Below are 21,336 nucleotides of genomic sequence, written 5' to 3' on the forward strand. Positions count from 1 at the left end.
TTTGTTTTTAAAAGTTTTATTTGTTATTTTTTTAGCAAAGATATATCAGAGATTATTTACAATCAATAATTATTGATAAAACTAGTAAAAGGGGGAAAAACGAAATATTTAGCGTACAAGTTATGCAGTACCGAATAGGCCCATGAAAGAGGTGAAAGGTAGACTGGTATTGCCTGTCTTTACCGTACGCAGGAAAATATATATCGGATATCAGACAGGCAGGCCAGTCTAGGTGAAAGGTAAACATTTCATTTTTATCGAATTATCAACGGATAACGATAAAATCAACCATATAATCGGACTTAAAAGAAATTATGAAGTAAAAAAAACATATCAATTAAGAGCCATTCTCTGTAATGACTTGAAATTTTATATAGGAGTTGTGGCACGCATAGTCTCAGAATTTCTCCAAACTCTCTATGATAAAAGTCTTTGATACCCTTAACTAAAATCAGGCAAAAATTGGTTGCTATGTGTTATAGTTACCATGGCAACATGTCTAAAAGTTTAAAAAATGACATTTTTTACCATGTTTAGAGCCCCATAATTAACATTTGCGGCAAAGCAAACAATTGGCATTGACTGTTTCCAAAAGGTTGAAGGCCTGTTGCCTCAAATGCATGATAAACAGGTTTGGTAAATCAACTATTACATACGTTACTATGGTAACAAATTATTAGAAAGTAAAAAAAATATTCATTGAATTTTATAAAGTCATACACGTAAAAATAAAAAGCAATTATATGATGAAATGTGATCAAATAATAGAGAAAAGAGCCTTGAAACATATACCAAGAACAAATTATGATATTTCAGTTTGGTTGGCAATGGTTGCCAAGGTTTTTATAGAACAGAGAGCCTTCAAATTTACACTCTGTATGTTTAAATCTGATCCTATCTTTTTAGAAAACACATTTCCTCATAAATAATGATCAATTTTTAAAGATGTTGGTGTGGTCCTTATTTCCCCATTTAAAAAAATTTAGATCGGATTCTTTAAATAGAGCGTTGCTATGGAAATAAGCAGAAAAAATATGCTTAAAAATCTGAAAAATATTTTGTTACCTTGGATACGTACCCTCAAATGTAGATTCCCAAAACTTTTATGATTGATATTTATTAACAGCTGACCTGATTTTTAATTTTGACTATCATCCAATCTCTAACTGGATGCAAGAAGCTGGCACACAGGGTTTAATATTGATATAAAGTTCACAAAATCGAACATTTTCCCTTCTTGGTAACCATAGCAACAGTGTTGTTTTCTTCGTCAAGTTTTATCAATATATGATATTCAACTTCAGTTCTAACAGATAAGTTCTATTCAAGCTGAGTCCTTTAATTTGTTTCTTGATTATGTGGCAATTTGATTCTTAATGCAGCGAATAATAATTCACTTTTAAGCACTGGTACTTTGTTTCCATGGTAACACTGCAAAGTAGCAATTATACCCAATATTTCTTATGGTTTTGGTGTTGCAAGGTCCTAAGGATGTATATTTGCCAGTCTTAAATTTTCATGTTTTTCCTCAAGACAGTAGCATTAACCCAATCTTAGTTACAGGTTTTGCATTGTTACACTATGTTACCATGGCAACCATTAAAGTTATTTATAGAATAATATTGCTTATACTTATATACTTAAGGTCAAACATTTTCATTGTTTTTCTTAAGTCGTTGATTGAGTTTGAGCATGTAACACCTACCATTAGTGAATATGGAGTGTTTTTCAGCATATTTCAGCATTTTAAATGTATTCCAAATGTACCCTTGGTTACCACTTACTTAGAGATATATTCAAAACAGTTTCTTTACAGTATAAGTAACATCAAGGTGTCATGTTTTTGTGAGAATGGTTTGTTTGCTTTTTCTAGTTTTTATTAAGCCACAGTCAAGATTTAAAGTGGTTGAAAATCTCGATTTTTCAAACTTTTCCGGCTGTTGCCATAGCAACCGAGACACTTAGCAACGAAATTTTGTTTGATATTTGTTTCTGGTGTCAAGAACTAAGCATGGGTGAAGTTTCATCAAAATCGGTGACCATGCGTGGCAACGAAGTTTAAGTGGTTACAGAGAATGGCTATTAATACTACAATTAAAGAACATGGCAATTTTTCGTATTTCTCTGCCCAAGCAGAGATGTGTACGGACAGTCACTCAGTCAGGTAGTTTCTCACTGAGAATCTCAGGTCCAGCATCATCTCTTCATTAAGTTATGTAGCTTTAAATATCTACATATATTTATTAAACTATTCAGAATAGCCTGATTAAGCTAAATACAAAGTTTTTCATGAAAACGTTTTCTGTTAGAAGTAAACAAAAAAGTCACAAGTATTCGTACTATGGGCTATCAATTATACAACCTAAATCATAGATGTTTCTGCATAACTGTGTGGTCACTCTTTTGGAACTTTGATTTCAAAGTCAATTTGATGATTGATTTTTTACATGCATTGTATTCACTGAATAATTCAGAAGAGTTCAAAGTTGAATAATACAGGTTGGGACCAATCGCCCAAATGGGATATAATAGTCCGTTTGGGATATAATATCCCAAATGGGCTATAAATTTACAGTGCAAAAATTGAAAATTTTTATTTTGGCAATAAATATCATAAATCCGCATCAAAACACTTAAAAAGGAATAACTTTTGGTAAGCAAGTTTTTCTGCAACCCTACAGTTTGTAAGATTGATCCCCAAGAAGTTAAGGAACTTCCGAGGGATCAATCTCCTAAACAATGGGCATACAGGAAAACTTGTCAACCAAAAGTTATTCCTTTTTTAGTGTCTTGATGCGGATTTATAATATTTATTTCCAAAATAAAAATTTTCAATTTTTGCACTGTAAATTTATAGCCCATTTGGGATATTATATCCCAAACAGACTATTATATCCCATTTGGGCGATTGGTCCCAACCTGTAATATGTTTTACGGTGTGACCGTTGGGGCAAGTGCAGTTGTACCATCAAAAACACTCTAAAACTTTATCAGCCACTTCAAACCACAGGTACTTGTGGACAAGACCCTTCCCCCCCCCCCCCGATATTCAACCCCAGGGCTTATTGGACATTTTTTTCAAAAATTATATTTATTACACTTATTCATTATGTGTACAATATGAAAAAAATCGTCAAAACCCCAAAACAATCGCTCTACAAAAAAAATACCACACTATACATTATAAGGGAGAAAGGTATGCCACTGCGGTTTGAAATTTCCCTAAGTGAAAGCAACGGAAGTGCATAGAGAATATATGATAAAACCCGAGAGAGATTATTACGTCATACAAAACTCTCGGACGTTATCCTAATAAGTAAAACATTCTCTATGCACTCTGTTGCGATAACCTAGGGAAATTTCAGCGTTCTATCTGGAAAACAGTTTACGGAGATAATCAGATAATGTGGGATTATTACGAGATGCAGAGTTAATCCGAAAGCATGCACGAAGACAGAAATATATGCAGAGACGATGTGAATCGACATTTTAGGTTGAAATAAAATAAATACATGTTTTTAAACCCAGAAAGACCAGTGGGGGTACAACGTAAACAAACCGGAGTGGCATACCTTTCTCCCTTAAAATGTATAGTGGGGTATTTTTTTGTAGAGCGATTGTTTTGGGGTTTTGACGATTTTTTCATATTGTACACATGATGAATAAGTGTAATAATTAAAAAATAATTTTTGAATAAAATTGTCCAACAAGCCCCGGGGTTGAATTTCGGGGGGGGGGGATCCTGTCCATAAGTACCTGTGCTTCAAACATCAAGCTGCACGAGACATCTCGACTAGATGTGACGTCACACGACATCACGGAGCTCGTTGGAGCTTACGGAGACAGCGGAGCATCTGTTTGAAACTATATACCTATAGTGCAATTTTGGTTGAAAAACTTTGAAGAGTTATTTTTTGTTTCTTTGAAAGATTTCTACAAACTGATAGCCTTTTCTGCTTTACGTTATTATTTATTTATTTATTTGCGCAAAGGACATTGGGTAGTGCAGGAATTCTGGGAATGTTTCACAGAGAAATTTGGCTGACGTATGTATAGATTTCAATCCGAATTTCCTCTGTTCTCACACGTTAGTCTCTTGAGCTCGCTTTGCAAGTGTCGCTTCGCGATGCTAGCTGCGCTCGCTATAATCACTGCACTGACATGACCATAGATAGAATGTTCTATCGTTAAAATGATAAATGTCATACACACCCGGTTTAACGATAGAATTCGTTCCGTGTATTCTCAATGTAACAAAATAAACACAGGCGATAACTTGTACTCAGTGCATTTACTACAAACAATCCCGAGAGTTCCGAATGGAAAAATGGCATGTAAATTTGAAGCAAGAAAAAACGTTAAGAAAATTAGTTGAATTTGCCTCTTTTTATGGATTTTTTTGGGGGATGAAAGGCATTTAAAAATCTCAGAAAGGTTTGTTACAATTAATTTGGAAGTTATTTTCAGTGCAGATTCTTTTGTATTCTTCAAAATCGTTTTGGAGCGATTCTGCAATTTTTTGCTACATTGCGAGTGTATGGGAGGTATTCTAACTGTTGTGAGGGATTGTCCTGACTAACATGACCAACACATTTGAGAAAAAAGTTTGATAAAACAGCCGTATCAAGCTATTCCAAATAGCTTAATAAAGCTAAATAGCTAAATAAAGCTTTATACCTTAATCAAGAGATTGTTCATGACCTGTTTCTAACTCAGTAACTGTCTTGTCTTGGGATAAGCCCACAAAACATGTCTGTAAGACAATATCATTTCAGACAGAAAGTTCTGCCTCTGCAGCAGATAACCCTTAAAATTACCAAGGTACATTTATTTTTTGAGAGAATTTGTGCTGCCAAAGTTATTCAGTTTATTCTTGTTTCTCTCAGGAGCTAGGTTAGGAGAATGGCAATCTCCACCATTGAATTCTCAGTTTTTGCAGCATATATATATAGTTCTAAACCTTAATCTACGAAGGGAGAGAATTTGTGTTGATCAAGTTTTTCTTTTTTCTCTCAGGAGAATGGCGGCCTCCATCATTGATGACTGGCAGTCCTGCAGGAACATACAGTACTGTAATAAATACATGTGGACCAATCAGATTGCATGTGACATAGAGTTCCTGGTGGGAGAGAACAAGGAGAGGGTGTCGGCTCACAAGTACGTTCTGGTTAGCAGGAGTTGTGTTTTCTTCTCCATGTTCTGTGGACCCCTTGCTGAAACACAAAGGGAAATAACTCTACCTGATATTGAGCCTCCTGTTTTTAAGGCGCTCCTAGAGTAAGTGTTTGTACATACAAATATCAATACATGTATTCACTTAATTTCTACATTCTACATTTTTTTAGTCCATATAGGGCTTTATAGTAGTTGATCAATCAATGTGAACAAAGTGTTGATTCTGGTATATATGATGAAAAAAAGTTTTAAAAATTGAAAACAGAATTAAAGACTTATGTGGAGAAATTCTTTACTGATGAATTCTTTTCCATTTTGTATGAATTTATTCTCTGTGTTACAGGTTCCTCTACACTGACTCTGTAGACCCACAGCCAGATATTGTTCTGCCATTGCTGTATGCTGCCAAGAAGTATTCCATCCAGGCTCTGGTGAAACAGTGCATTCAGTATCTTGAACTGGATCAAACCACAGAGAACATCTGTGCTATTCTTGAACAATCACATTTGTATGATGAACATGAACTTCAGAGGAAATGCATGAGCTACATCTGTCGTCACACTAAAGAGGTATTACATTCAGAAGATTTTCTGAACCTCTCCTCCAAATGTCTTGAAGTTATTTTATCCAGTGATGAATTACAGATTGATGAGAAATCAGTTCTAGATGCTGCCCTGAAGTGGGCACTTGCTCAATGTGAGGTGAAAGGTTTGGACATCAATGCAGAGAACCAAAGGAAGGTTCTGGGGGACATTATCTATCTGGTAAGGTTCCCATTACTCGGGGATCAATATTTCACTGAGGTTGTTGCAGATATGGACATTCTCACTGATGCCGAAAAAGTGGAACTCTTCAAGTTCTTCTTTAAGAAGGAGAGAAGTAAAAAGTGTAAGTTCAGTGCAATAAACAGATACTCTGGACTGGATTCTCCTACCTCCATGACGACATCTTTCCACTCGGATGTAAACGACAGTCGGCCCATACAAACCTGTATCCGGTATCAAACGGTTTACGAGGACGGTTCGTGGTACTGTGGTGGTGAACCAGATGCCATTTCCTTCACCTGCAATGAGAAGATCTCCCTGCATGGTATTCTTGTCTATGGATCGTACATTGGTGAAGGAGTGTACGATGTGACCTGCTCCATTTACGATACGATGGAAACAGAAAAGGTCACCCGAAAAACCAGGTTAAAAACCAGCGAGAGCCAGCACACATATCCAATCCTCTTAGAGACGCCCATAGATATTGGACCAGGAAAGAAGCACTCGTTAGTGGTGAAACTAATTAGCTCTGACGGGCTGGACACTTATCAAGGGAAGAATGGGCTCAGCACGGTCACCTGTTCAGGTGTGCGCTTCAGCTTCAGTAAATCTAAGTTCAGTCGCAATGGAACGGACGTGAAGATTGGACAAATTCCTGGCATCTTGTTTACAACTAACAAGGACTTCTCAGACGAATATGACTCCACATAATTATTTTGTACACTGTTCAGGAATTCTTTGTACTAGTAACCAAACTGCAAATTGTATAAATGTCATACATGTACTATACAATCTTAATCAGCATAATCAGAAATTATTTAATAGTAGACTATACATTAATAATCTATGTGAAAATTGCTTAAATTATAAGTACAAATGTAGTAAATTATACACTTGTATTTACTTTTTATGCCCTTTACTATACATTGCATTTACTGAAAACAGTTTTGTATTTGTGTACTTCAGTAAAATAATACATGTCCTTTTATTGAACAGATATTATTTGCATAACCTGAAAATTATACAATTGTATATAAATTCTATTCACTGCACTGCACTGTTTTACTAGAAAATTTTTGTATAAATAGGACATTCTACGTTACTTTTAGGTATCTTTTCTCATCTGTTTACCTTGCTTCTATTTATGTGTAGTAAAACAAACTTTGCATTGGTATTGTTTGCCTGGAGTTTTATGTTAATAAAAACATGGTTGTGTCATTCCTCATATTCCTTTGATCACAAAATACATATAAAATATATTAAATTGTCTGTACACTGTACAATGTACTGTACATGAAATACATGAACCATAATGTACTAGTAATTATGTACTACCTGCATGGTATTATTTTTTTTAATGATTGTCATTGAGAAGATGTTAATTGGTATATATTTCCAGTTACCATGAATAATTGCATATAATTTTCTAACATGTAATGTAAGGAAACAAAACAATTCCTCATCAAAATTTATTTCAAACTTTTTAAATTCAAATGCATTGTCAAGTGGTTTTAAACATTTTTTATTTCATACACAGTTAATTAGCTTCAGTGTTGATAAAAGTGTTAATTAAGAGATGGTTTGATCAGATAGTGTCTTCCAAATATGTTTTAGAAATACTATGCAGATCAAGTCTCGTTATCAGTTCAATTCTTCTAGTCATATTTTAAGTTTTTAATTGCCATTTGAACCAAATATATTGTTACAAATATTTATCGTTTTTGGAGTATCATATTTTATTTTATTTTGGTTGTGAATTATCATGATAATACCTCTTTTGTGTACTTTTTTTAACTTGCAAATTATACTGTAATTGCCTAATTTTATGCAAAGTATTGTCATCAAATTAAATTTATTGTAAGATCATGATACTTATATGGAATAAAAATCTTTTTAAAAATCTTTGAGTTTTGGAACAAGGTGTTAATGCACATAAAGCCACTGGTTTCATTGAATAGAATTTCAAATATTGAAGTCTGAACCCCCAATTTAATCAAAATTAGAACTTTCATCAGACTGAGACTTATATACATGTATAATATACATGAAAACGTGGACCTATATACTATATACATTGTATATAGTATATAGGTCCATGTTTTCATCTTGTTCTTAGTAAATTGCCAAATAAATTTCCTAAGAGCAGTACAAAAGATCTAACATATAATAACTAGAGGTATTGTGAGCAAATGAGCTCACTAAATGATAACCCCTGCCTCCCATATGGTTATACATGTATTGGCAAAGTCCATGTTTTGCTGTGGCCGAGAAACCCATTAAAATATGTGCCAGATCAAAAAGTAAAATAGGAGGTCACAATGGCAATATGTAATAAAGATTCTGTGAATTAAAGTTTGAATTTCATTTAGTTTCACTCGGTGGACTGAGTGGTAGAAGAGGATCAGTTGCGGATAAGAGATGGGTACCTCAAAGCGTAACAGACAGATGGACGGACATACAGCTAGACAAATGGATGGACATACCGATTACTATATACCCTCCTGCTTTTTAAGCAGGGGGTATTATAATTCTAAGATTGCTATATAAACCACACAAAGTACATAATAATATATGCTAAAGTTTAATTTTGCTTACGAGCTATAGGTTTAGTTCAGTCTAGGAATTCCCTCCTAAGTATAAGGAGCACCCAGAAAGGTGATAATTCTTATAAAGACATATAATAATTAAAATTCAAAAGAATAGGTTAAGTGAATTTAAAGAGAAACAGTAAGTAAAACCCATGCAGTCTTAATATTTTGCAGTAAAAAAAAGTGTGAAGAGCGATAGACAAACTGAAAACACAGGGGCTTGTGTAGAGAAAATAAATCAGTTTAAAAAATTAGTACCTCGGAGAGAAAAATACATTTTTCTCTCCGAGGTACTAATTTTTTAAACTGATTTATTTTCTCTACACAAGCCCCTGTGCTGAAAATTGATAAAGAAAAATAGTACGAACACACTGTATACGGTAGTTAATTATAATAAGCATTTTTTCATTTACCATTGGCTAGATATCTTGGTCATTACACATGTTCTATATCTGCCTCAGTTGTGTGAGCTTTAAGTACCTTCAGTACTTCGATTTTGTGTCACCGAGGTTGCGTCCCTTTGTAGGAACTCTTCAGCAAACAAATTCAAGATGGAGGCTGGAAATAAGAAAGAAGGTCTGCCAAAATTACGAGACATTTTACGGAGACAGCGAGATGATTCACTTTCAGAGGTAATGTATATTTAATTTTAAAGAAGTGGGATGGCTTGTTATTTAAATCTTCCCTCGCGTTTTGGGAAAAAAATAGTAATTTATATGACGAATATGATCACTGATGATATCTTGAAAAAGATACTTCAATCTCTGTTTTATCGTTCTGATATTATAATATACTCATTAGTTTTGTTTTGTTCATGTAGAGTATGACAGAATGCCCAGATATAGAATTTATTTATGACGATGCAGACACCTACAATGCAGAATTAGCAGGTATGTATTTACACCTTTAACACATGTTTAAGTTTCTACTGATAATAAAATGCAGAAAAATGCAAGTTTTCCAAATAGATAAGATTTCCATATCTTTCCAAAATTGAAAACAAATTAAATGTATTGATGTATATGAATGCTGTTAAGTCGTACAGATGTTTTACATAGAATTTTATATTCTAACATGTTTAATTTATATATTTGACAATCTAATTAAATTTAGATGTTAGATCTGCTCCCATTCTCACTACACTAACATTTAACACACATCCCATAGAGGGTCACATCAGAGGTCAAATTCAATCAAGCAATCAAATTGTTGCATGTAAAATCATCATATATTTGTTGAAGCAATACACATGATACATGTAAGTCTAGAGTTGTTTCAAATGACCCCTGAAGTAACCCTCTTTGGGATGTTATTAGACGTTATTGTAGTGAGTATGTGAGAGAATCTTACATCAGATTTTTCTTAGATTGCATATTTGAATATATTTTGTATTATTTACACCTCCACACAAGATCATATTATTATATTTTCTTCTTTGTGAATATTTTCAGAACTCTTCAGTTACACTGAGGACTCAGAATTTGAATCATCAAGAAAGAAGTTTGAAGAGGGGTTTATAAACACAGAATGTAAGAAAGGGCTTGTATCATGTGTCAGGCATTTATGAAATATTTCGAGAAGAAAATGTTATGGCACTGCCGCACAAGAGAAAATCACAATAACATCGTTTGACACAGAGATACTAAATTTACAGAAATATGTTTATTAGATCATACATGTTATTGTTTTGTTCTGAGATTAAGATCTGTAAGTTTTACACATATAAATCTGTGATGATTCAATAGGTGACAATAAATGGACGAAGTCTGATGAGGCTATACAGAGGAAACACATTGTGTTCCTACAGAATGAACTAGAAGTCGCAGACAAGGAACGCAGAATTAATGCCATGTGGTCTCTGTTATATCTCGTACAAGGTAAGGTCTGGGATCCTTTTTGGTTTTATAATATTCTGTGTTCAATGCAAATATTAACACTTATAATTATAATAAAAGTTTGAGGTGCATGTGTATGGGCGTGTGACGAATTTGTTGGTTGTTTTTCCTTACACTGCTTTTAAATTATTTTAGAAGTGTATGGGGAGGGTATTAATTGTACTACATTACAGTAAAACTCATTTAGTACGAACACGGATATTGTGAATTTACGGATATAGCGAAGTGTTCTTGGATCCCCAGCTATGTAAATTTAATGAATTTCTTGTACGGTTATAACGAATTACGGATATAGCGAAGTAATTTCATAGGTCCATGTGACTTCGTAATAAGCGAGTTTTGCTGTATTACATTACATTGCTGTTTTGTAGGTGTGTATTACATTACACTGCTGTGTTGTATGTGGAGTGTATTTATTATTGTAGGTGTGTATGGGGAGTGTATCTCGGAGGAGGAACACAGAGACTGGACACACAGAAACGTCCACCTGTTGTACGAGCAAGGCCTGTTTGTCTCCTTCGTGGAGCTCCTCTCCATGGAGATGGAGTAAGTTCTGTCTACAATTCAGACATAGTCTCATTCATATATTGTTTTCATGTTTTTGATTTTATGTTTTGTTCTGATAGTACAAGGAATGTGCTGTAAATCATATCTTAGCAGGAAATACAGTGTACCTGTATATTGTCCTGCCTCAATTTGTAATGGTTTGTGACATGTCATCAAATGATTGCTCATTGTATTTATCTGACATTTAGGAATACATCAGCAGCCTCTATAGCGATGAGAAAACTGGCTGTTTCTGTAGCAGATAGCAGTGACTTAAGGTACAGACAAAAGGCTGTATATCAGCAACCAGAAACAGTTAAATTACCAAGATAGAAATTTGTACATGTAACAAGTGTGTGCAAATGGATGACTTTACTCATAACAATAGTACAAAATGTTAATGCTATGATAAAAAAGATCCCAAAATATTTTTAATGGCAAAATTGACAAAAAGAAATCATTAAAATGCCTAACCCTGTGTGTAGGTATTAACATACTACATTGTATTGACAGGTTGATCCTGAATGTCTTGTACATTATGGTGGAGGTGATGAGATGTCCACTGGATACAGAATCTGATGAACAAAGACACAACAGAAGTATCTTCATAGAAGATCTAGGTATTTAACCCTGCTTGCAAGGAGTTCAGTACCATAAAATTGCATTATCAATCTTTAGTATATGGTCCAATATATTTTTAATCTGTTTCCAGTGAAGCTCAAAGTCATGTTTTAATATGTATCATAATACAAGTATATAATCACCTGTTAACCGTGACCTGTTATTTTTTTACAGTGACTCCGCTAGTTGGGGAGGATATTCTACCTGTGATATTGTTCAGCATGATCACCAAGTTCTGTAGTGGTAGTGCCCCACACTTCCCCATGAAGAAAGTCCTGCTTTTGTTGTGGAAAGTAGTGCTTGTAAGTTACTGATTGTCCATGTTACAGAGAGTTTTGTATTTCTATATCACTGTCAAGAACATACCAAATGTGCCAAATAATCATTTAATTTTAATTGTTGAAGGAGAAACTTGCAACAAGCTAACTTTATAAAACTCTTTTGGGGGATGAATTTCACATTATTGCGTTGTTCTTTCAACCATCTCAATCCTGATAAATAGGTTTCCGTTGGAGGACTGAGAGAATTACAAAGTAAGAAAAATGAGGTTCGGGAGAAATACGGCCTCCCACCCCTCCCTGAGGATACATATGAAGTCTGTAAGAGTATGAGGGCCTCATCCCCTCCCACCTCAGCAGCGGACCTCATAGAACAACAGATGCCGCGGAGGGCTTTCAGGGGAGGCAAGCGGGTAAGCATAGGTGTTTTGGTTCTTTTTCATTCACACTATTTTAGCCAATTTTTAATACCTTTTTCTCGTCAAAAGTCCCCTTTTTTCTGTTAGAGCAGTTTTTTATTATTACACAAGTAGGCCAAGTTCTCTGCAGATTAACTTCCTTCACCTTATATCTACACCTGAATGTTTTTAATTCATTATGTTAATACATGTATAACACTGTGAATGCAATTTGAGAAATCAAAACTGCTTTCTGAACAAAAGTGTGTGTGATATTGAGTTCACGGTGTAGATATATTATTTCACATATGAATTTCTCTGAACTTTGTCTGCACTCAACATACACTTGACTTGGTGAAACCAAGCTCGGCTAGAAATTAAGAGATTATGAAACTGCTAATCCAAGTTTTTCTGTCTATTTTTTCTTGAAATGTGAATTTTCATTAAATGTGCTTTGTCTTACCAATTTTGTTTTTCTTGAAAGAGAGGTTAATTTGCAACTCAATAGCTATTGATAAGTAAAATTTGTTTTGATATATGCATGGAAAATGTGACATACTTGAAAATGGCATGATTGTTGTCAGAATTGACATGAAAGAAATCACTAGACCATTGTTCTGTATACTAACAAGCATGGGTGTCTTATGTTGTTTTTACAAAGGTTTGAACTGCATATATTTGAGTTGTCCTAAATATATTAAGATCTTATGAGAACAAGAGCTTTATATGAATTATAGTGATCATTAAAACATGTACTTGGTGCATTGAGTTTTATTTCAAAATCAAGTGACTCTAATATTTTCCATGTACAGATGTACAGATGTAGATGTACTAAATTACATGAGTCTTTTCATTTGAGTTTCTGTGCCTTTGAATAGATTTACTTGTACTAACAGTAAATTAATATACCATATAGTTTAGAATACAGAATCAATATCCAGTTGTTTATCTTTCTTCTCACAATGCTTAACTATGCCAGTTCTTCTTTTTAATTTCTTGTGTATAACATTTAACTGCTATTCCCTGAAATATATAAATAAGTACATACATGTATGAGTTAGTCAACTTTTTGTATACTTTTTGTGTTTAAAAAACTTTCGAAGAGTATTTTCATAAGTCATTGGTGTACCTGTTTAAACTGTGAAGAAGAGCCCATTGTATATGAATGGTATAATGCTTAATTATTCAACCAGAACAAATACACTAAAAATGACAAAATTACATATGTATAAAGTTGTTTATTCAAGATGGACTCCTTTAGCTTTTTCAACTTGAAGGTAACATATATTATGGTACAATAGCATTATAAACAGAGAAAACGCAGCTTAGAAAGGAACGAGCTCTTTATTCTCTCGGCAATGAACGCATGAAACCTTGGCCACATCATGTAACCCCATCCTCAGTTTAACACTCTGTTATGTAGTCATTGTAGTGGGGGTGCTTGAAAAATTATACAGGAAATGGAGGTATTGAATCAGAAGTATTTCTTAGAAGTAGGTTGCACTCTTTTGCATGGAAGAGAAAATCCCCTGTTTTGTATGATAATGCATGAATCTACATTGTAGCTGTGAAAGTGAAATATTATGCTGCATATAATAGAATGTAGATTTTGAAATATTTGATACATGATTAAAACATCAATATCTCTATAATAATTGACAATTTTTTTTTTTCAATTATCCTGATTTAGAATAATTTAAATTTTTGCTTCCATTTGAAATTTTGATTTGTTTAACAATGCTTGCGATGGAAATAAACAGTTATTTATGATATCAACATGTATATCTATGAAGTAGACACTGTATGCTCAGTAATTAATCAGCAGAATGTAGAGAGATTTTAGATAGTGCTTGGAGATTGTTTTAATTCAATTAACACCTAACACAAAACTTGTAGAAAATTTTGTCAAAATTAGATAGACAGTAATTTATATACGACTCCTTATCTGAAATAAAAGCAGTAAGCAATTGGGGTTTCTTTCTTTTTTTCAATTTTAATTCAAGCACTGTTTGAAATGAATAGCACACTTAATGCTTTGAGGTGATTGGACTGTTTGTATAATACATGTGATGTACAATATATATATTCAGTATATACTAATAAGTGCATCCTGGCTAATGTATGCTTGCTTTCTAACTCTCTTTGTGCCTGCCTCTCTACTTATCTCTCTATCGGCCTTCGACTCGCCTTATACAAGACTTTGGTTAAACAGAGTAGCCTTGACAACGACCCCTTCGAGAACTCCAATGGAGAGGACAATATATTTAACGACGTGGACGGGAATGCCAGACAGAGCAGTGACGACGAGATGCCCCCCACCCCACCCCGACCCGCGACCCCCACGGTGATGCAGCAGAAAATCTTACCATGGAAACCAAAAGTCAGGTAAAAATTATATAACAATATAACAAGGAAAAATTCAATTTTTAAGCCAAGTTTACAGAATGAAATGATATTAATGTGTTTGTATATATTTTTCAAATGAAGAATCCAGCAAAATTGAATTGGATTACTTTTTATAACCTGTACATGTACTTAAACAGGCAGAAAGATTTGGAGCAGTTTTTGGATGCCACAAGGATGAAGTTTGTTGGATTTCAAGTGAAAAATGATTTGGCCTCCCTAGCGGGACTTCCACACCCCATCCATGAAGGGGTCAAGGTCTTGAAAGAAGTAAGCAAGTCAACAAAACTTAAATTTTTATCTTATTGATCAGAGCACAAGGTATTGCATGGAGTGTAATCACATGTTGTTCTAGATGCAGATATGTTCATGATATTTTCATAGTGCATGTTTGATAAGATGCCCTCTGCTGATAAGAAAAAGAGAGTGCACTTAATTATTCAATCAAATTTTAATAATACTTTTAAGTCTTTTTAGGATTCATAAACATGCCACTTTTTTGTTTCAGCACTTGTACATATCACTCACAGAAATCCAGATCAAAAGAGAAGAGGAAATTGCCAAAAATCCTTTTTCAAAGGTAAAAAAAGTAGAGAAAAAAAATATATGGATGCATTTAATTTTGATTAGGAAATACCTAACATGTAGGTACATGTACACATAAAGCACATACAGGCAAACTGTATTATTTTAACCCTCCCATCCCCCATTGTAAGAAATCGGAGTGTTTCAGATATTGAGGTTAAAATCCATTAAGACTGTGAACTTTCATTCCATAAATTTTTTTTTCCACAGTAACTTTGGACTCGCAGTGCATTGCTTCGTAAATAATTGGTAAAGCTACTTTCTCGGGAGAATAAATAATGAATTTGCCTTGATTTAATGAATATATTGCAGACAAATAGTCAAGAAAATGGTTCTTTAGTAAAATCAGCAATTTTCAACATACCGGGGGTACATACCAGGACATACTACGTCAGAGTCTATGCACACCAAATGTCACCCATGCTTTGACAAGCCCTATCTAAATTAAAACTGCAACCGTCCCCCAGCATGTGAGCCATGATTTCAACAATTTAGAATCTACACTACCTCAGGATGCTGAAAAGTTTCTGCGCTTGCCCTAACAGTCACACGGTGACACCATCAACATATTATTTAAGAAAGACACTCCTGATACTAATAATAACTGTGCAATATTATATTTTTTTATACTTTCATGTTAAATACTAAAATCTGATTGGTTTAGAAGCAGTTAACAATCCGTTCTATTACCCTCAGCCTTAGCAACGCATGTGACAATGGGTAACACAACGGTAATGCCACATGTGTGGATATTATGCGCGTACGGTTCACTGTAGAATTCTCAAAACGTCAGTTGCGCGTTTGAGAGAACTGGAATAAACTTGACGTCAATAAAAGCTTGCGTCCGATGTAGCTTACTTGAAAACAACAAACGACAGACGAAACATGCTTGCGAGTGCAGAAATAATGAAACTTTATATGATAAAAGACTCTTAGAGTATCAGACAAACAATAAAAAAGTCAGTAAATCTTTTTAGAAGTAGCGAGGAGTTTGAAAGCTTTCTAAACGTTAACATAAAGATGATCGACGATTTTTTTTTTGCTGACTTAATTTAAGAAGACATTCAGTATAATAAAATAAATGGTGCCTGTTTTGGAGGGTAACAGTTGAAATTGCCACCCCTCGGAAAACCGTTGTCAACCTCCGCTGATGCGTCGGTTGACAATGGTTTTCCTTGGGGTGTCAATTTCAACTGTTACCCTCCAAAACAGGCACCATTTATATAATGGGATTTTTCTTTGACAGCCTGAGACAGACGTACAGAACACCCCTGTTGAGGTCCTGTTTCAGGCCATCCTCCCCAATCTCCCCCAGTACATGATAGCCCTCCTCAAGATTCTACTGGCTGCCGCCCCAACCTCCAAAACCAAGACTGACTCCATCAACATCCTGTCTGATGTTCTCCCAGAGGTCATGCCGTATGTGTCGCATTGATATTATGGAGAAAATTTACTCTCTTTTTTAGGTCACTTGTTTAAGGTTGATGCTTTCTAAGTTTACAGATATGCATTTTAGCAGCGTTTACAGTACATAACTGTCAAACTTTGTGGTATTGTTCTGAAATTTACATGTACAAACTGAGCGTTTAAGATTGGGGGGGGGGGGGGTATTTTAATTTTATCTGTAATCTTACATTAAAAATGTTTTCAATTATGTCTGTCAGGTTAACAGTTCTACAGTCAATGAAGCTTGGTATTGATGTGAATCGACACAAAGAGATCATTGTGAAGGCAATCTCAGGCCTTCTGTTGTTACTACTCAAACACTTCAAACTCAACCATGTCTATCAAGTGAGTATATAAAATCTCAGGTCTTCTGTTGTTACTACTCAAACACTTCAAACTCAACCATGTCTATCAAGTGAGTATATAAAATCTCAGGCCTCCTGTTGTTACTACTCAAACACTTCAAACTCAACCATGTCTATCAAGTGAGTATATAAAATCTCAGGTCTTCTGTTGTTACTGCTCAAACACTTCAAACTCAACAATGTCTATCAAGCAAGTTTTTCATTTTGTTGCAAGGGAGGTTAATCCAAGCAAAAGAATCAAGAATTTTTCTTTTTTCATACAAAGTGACTAAAAACCCAGGCTAACTTAGCAAGTCTACTTCATTTAAAATTTCCATGTGCATTTTACTTTCAGTTTGAATTTATGAGCCAGCATCTTGTATTTGCCAACTGTATACCACTGGTGCTGAAATTTTTCAATCAAAACATACTGTCCTATGTTACTGCCAAAAACAGGTAAGTTTTGAATATGAATAACAGAAATACATACATACTAAATCCAACAATCCTCTCCCTCCTCCATCTGATCTTTTATCAAATTTCATCATTTTGTATTACAGTATCCCATGCTTGGACTACCCAGGATCTGTGATTGGGGAACAACCAGAGCTTACAGCAGAAGCTTTGGTAAGTAAAATACCTGATAGATAGATTGTATGTACACTAGTCTGTTTTACATAATGGGACAGATCAAAGAAACATACTGGAAGCTGTTTCTTTTCATTCAGAATGTCGAGTTGATTGTTCAAAATCAGTATGTTTGAGAATCTTTTGATGGCACAGAGACAAGTACATGAGTACAGTGTTGATATCTACCTAGATTAAATATTTATCCAACAATACCTAAAGATGTTGCTTCAGTTGTAAAAAAAAAAATAATTCTTTTGCTTCACATGTAAACATTGACCAAGATGTTGTATTTCCTTTACAGGAGAGCGGTGACAACCAGGCCTTCTGTTGGAGAAATCTCTTCTCCTGTATCAACCTGTTAAGGATACTCAACAAACTCACCAAGTGGAAACACTCTAGGACTATGGTAAAGCTTACTTAAACAAGAATACCTCACCCTGTGTCTATTGTCAATATCAAGGCCAACTATAGTAATTTACCATTTTGATATTCCCTCATAATTCTTAATTTTGATAGTGATTATTTATAGTTGAAAGTATTAGAACAGATTTGGGAGGAGTAAAGTAATGAATTACTGGTATAATTGAGATAATCTTCACATATGGAACACAAAAAAAAATTGTTTTCCTCCCAATAGTTTTGAATAATTTAATTATTATTCCATCTGAAATGTATTTGAAGCGGTGTCTTCCCACTTAGCCAACATTTTGAAAAAATACAGGTAAAACACAGGTAAATCTATGTTGGCTAAGTGGGAATGGGGTACAGGTGGAGAACAAAAGAAATTAATTACAGGTAGACTATAGTCTGTTTTAAGATGAATAAAATATTTATGAATTTTAGTCTATATTATTTTGAGGCATGTTTGAAGAATAGTTACATCAGATAATCAAAATTAAAAAGGTCTTTCTAATTATTTTATGTAAAGAAAGGGTTTTTTTTTTGTAAATTATGGATATCAAGAATTGAAAAAAAAATAACCAAATTATTTTTCGACTTTATATTTAGTAAAAAGAGTAAAATTAAGTCAATTAAATCTTAGAAACACAAGGTTTTACAAGTTGAAAATTGATGAGAATTGATATTTGAATGTAAATAACATTTATCATGTACATATACACTTGATAAATGTTATTTACATTCACATGTTCATATACACTTAATATCTTTTCATATTTTAGCTTACTAGATATGTCATACATGTATAAACATATAAATTTAGATATAATTCTTATAAAATAAAAATGTATAAAAATAGATAAATTTCATAAATTGTTTAAAATCTTTCCTAAAAATGAAAAACACATAATATGCTGCAACATGTCTTTTTTTACTGTATTATTATTAAAAGAAATATAATAATTTTTGTGCATTTTCGATAGTAAAGTAAAACTGTACAGATGAAACAAAATGACAGGAATTTTTTAAAAAAAGTTAAATTTTGAGGACCAAAATGGAACTCAATATATAATTAAATATATAATTAAATCTTAAAGAAGGGTTGTGTACATCAAGTATTAAATGAATACAGTAACATGTAAATTGATTTCTTCATCAGATAATAAATCACTTTGTATCGGCTTCTGTTACTGTTGTTCATGCATTACCATGATCAAATATTATTACATACTCGGATAAATATTTCTAATCCCAAATGTTAATTATATTAGAGCATTCAAAATTCTTTAACTTTTTTTTGTTTTATCATAAAATACTCTATTTCTTTTTTTTTAAATGCAGATATGTGTTTAGTTTAGTACATTTATATGAAAAAAATTTAAATATTTGAAACTCTAATTTTATAATTATTTTGATTAAAATTTTAATTTTGATTTATGTATTTTTTTTGTACACTTTTCATTGGTAGTTTTTCTCAGGTAATCCATATATATGTCCACCCGAAAACACACTATAACCTGTTGGTCACTCAGGTGTAAAAATCAAAATGTTGGCTATGTGGGAATAAGTTTTTTCAAAATGTTGGCTAAGTGGGAATAAACCTTTGAAGCAAATAAAAATGAAAATTCTTTAATATATACCTAGATTAATTAAGTATAGTTTGAACATGGTTATATTCATGAAGGTCTTATTTGTGGACATTTTAACCCACTCTTCAATATCTCCCTGTTTAGATGTTGGTGGTGTTTAAGTCGGCCCCGATCCTGAAGCGGTCTCTGAAGGTGAAGCAGGCGATGATGCAGCTGTACGTCCTGAAGTTACTGAAGATGCAGACAAAGTACCTCGGCCGTCAGTGGAGGAAGAGTAACATGAAGACAATGTCCGCCATCTACCAGAAAGTACGACATCGACTCAATGACGACTGGGCTTACGGCAATGGTACAGAGTATTATTTCGGTTGTTTGTGATTTTATGTGTTGATTCTTTGTTACTGTTGCATTAGGTTTTGTTAGAAGAATATTATTTAAATAATTTGACCAAAGAGATGGAAAAAAAATAATACTGTATTTCAGTTTTTTTCCGCGTCATGTTTTTTCCGTGAATCATAACCTTAATCAGTATATTTAATTTACACGAATCAAATTTTCACTATATCAAAATTCTAGTATTTTTTAAGCCTATTAAGGAATGGGATGTAAAATGTAAGTCATTAAGTTACTTCAAATGGACGAGAAATGAAGAGATTGACATTCACCTCGTTAATTTTAGAAGACCCTTTCAGCTGTTTACACACCTGTGTTTCATACCAACTCTCAAAACCCCCGATATTATTTTTAAAATTTAAACAATTTTTGATAATGTACTGCTCCAAACTGACTAGCAGCTTAGATATAGGTTCTCGCGAGGACTGCTACTATCAGGGGTAAATGTAATATAATTAACTTGTCAATTAGTACACAAACAATAGGGCTTATACATGTAATCAAGAGCTTGTTCTCTGATCCCGCTATTTCTGCCCTTTACTTTTCAAGCATAGAAATAACTCTGTACAAGAAGAAAACTTTGTATTAAATTTACGCTGATTTATTTTCCACGGTTCAGAACTCATCGCGAACAAAGCGAAAATTGAATACACACAGAAAAAACCTGATATACGGTAATTTACGTGAGAGAGTGATATACAGTCAAACCATGTTTTCTCATACTTCATGGGACCTATTAAAAACTTTGAGACAGCATTGGATATGAAATATCGGGGTAAAAAAATTAAAAAACAAATGGTTGGGACTTCCAAATCAGTATACTGAAATAGTAAAGTGCAACTGTATATGTACGACATGAATGTAAAGGAATGTTTGCACATAATATTTATTCCTTGTAGACATGGATGCTAGACCATGGGATTTCCAGGCGGAGGAATGTGCTCTACGAGCCTGTGTGGACAGATTCAATCAGAGACGGTATAACCCTCACAGCGCTGACCCTGACTTTAAACCTGTAGACAATTGTTTACTTAGTGTGCTAGGAGAAGAAGTGGACCTAACAGAGGAATTCAAACAGAACTACGAACGATGGCTAGAAATGGAGGTGTATTCCAATTATATAGATTGGGATCAAATTATTAATTGTTGATCATGATTGGACGGTTTTTATACTGAATACAGAACTTATTTATTGAATGTTTATAGGATGGAATAAATTATGTTGTTATATGACACAGTGTTCATTTATTTATTTGAAATTTAATATTCTTGATATTTATTG

General features: G+C 33.7%; 2 protein-coding genes across 3 annotated transcripts; both read left to right on the forward strand.

Annotated features, from left to right (window-relative positions):
* Window positions 1-139: 139 nt before the first annotated feature.
* On the forward strand, window positions 140-6,976 carry LOC134232378 (BTB/POZ domain-containing protein 6-like). The gene is made up of 3 exons (XM_062714325.1): window positions 140-158; window positions 5,017-5,277; window positions 5,519-6,976. The coding sequence occupies exons 2-3, from the start codon at window positions 5,021-5,023 to the stop codon at window positions 6,648-6,650; spliced, it is 1,389 nt and encodes a 462-aa protein (XP_062570309.1). The 5' UTR covers window positions 140-158; window positions 5,017-5,020; the 3' UTR covers window positions 6,651-6,976.
* A 2,058-nt stretch (window positions 6,977-9,034) lies between these two features.
* On the forward strand, window positions 9,035-21,287 carry LOC134232369 (striatin-interacting protein 1 homolog). 2 transcript variants are annotated; one of them, XM_062714315.1, is made up of 20 exons: window positions 9,035-9,159; window positions 9,348-9,417; window positions 9,979-10,056; window positions 10,273-10,404; window positions 10,848-10,968; window positions 11,178-11,246; window positions 11,482-11,588; window positions 11,764-11,891; window positions 12,092-12,280; window positions 13,513-13,542; window positions 14,478-14,650; window positions 14,809-14,938; window positions 15,177-15,248; window positions 16,500-16,672; window positions 16,918-17,044; window positions 17,399-17,499; window positions 17,604-17,670; window positions 17,975-18,079; window positions 19,806-20,010; window positions 20,954-21,287. In XM_062714315.1, exons 1-20 carry the CDS (start codon window positions 9,079-9,081, stop codon window positions 21,202-21,204), a joined length of 2,409 nt encoding a protein of 802 aa, XP_062570299.1. In that variant the 5' UTR covers window positions 9,035-9,078; the 3' UTR covers window positions 21,205-21,287. The 2 variants fall into 2 exon arrangements, with proteins under 2 accessions (XP_062570299.1, XP_062570300.1); XM_062714316.1 differs by lacking the exon at window positions 13,513-13,542.
* Window positions 21,288-21,336: the final 49 nt, after the last annotated feature.

The sequence above is a fragment of the Saccostrea cucullata genome, unplaced genomic scaffold (genome assembly GCF_032062105.1).
Source record: "Saccostrea cucullata isolate Sc308-1 unplaced genomic scaffold, CSIRO_AGI_Scuc_v1 ctg938, whole genome shotgun sequence".
In the NCBI taxonomy this organism is placed as follows: domain Eukaryota; kingdom Metazoa; phylum Mollusca; class Bivalvia; order Ostreida; family Ostreidae; genus Saccostrea; species Saccostrea cuccullata.

What these genes read in the sequence shown, in the direction of transcription:
- LOC134232369 (XM_062714315.1), top strand. Translation starts at nt 9,079, where the DNA reads ATGGAGGCTGGAAATAAGAAAGAAGGTCTGCCAAAATTACGAGACATT. An exon ending in CTTTCAGGGGAGGCAAGCGG is followed by an intron (nt 12,281 to 13,512) that starts GTAAGCATAGGT and finishes TGTTTATTCAAG; the next exon opens with ATGGACTCCTTTAGCTTTTT. An exon ending in GTTCTCCCAGAGGTCATGCC is followed by an intron (nt 16,673 to 16,917) that starts GTATGTGTCGCA and finishes TATGTCTGTCAG; the next exon opens with GTTAACAGTTCTACAGTCAA.
- LOC134232378 (XM_062714325.1), top strand. Translation starts at nt 5,021, where the DNA reads ATGGCGGCCTCCATCATTGATGACTGGCAGTCCTGCAGGAACATACAG. An exon ending in GTTTTTAAGGCGCTCCTAGA is followed by an intron (nt 5,278 to 5,518) that starts GTAAGTGTTTGT and finishes TCTGTGTTACAG; the next exon opens with GTTCCTCTACACTGACTCTG.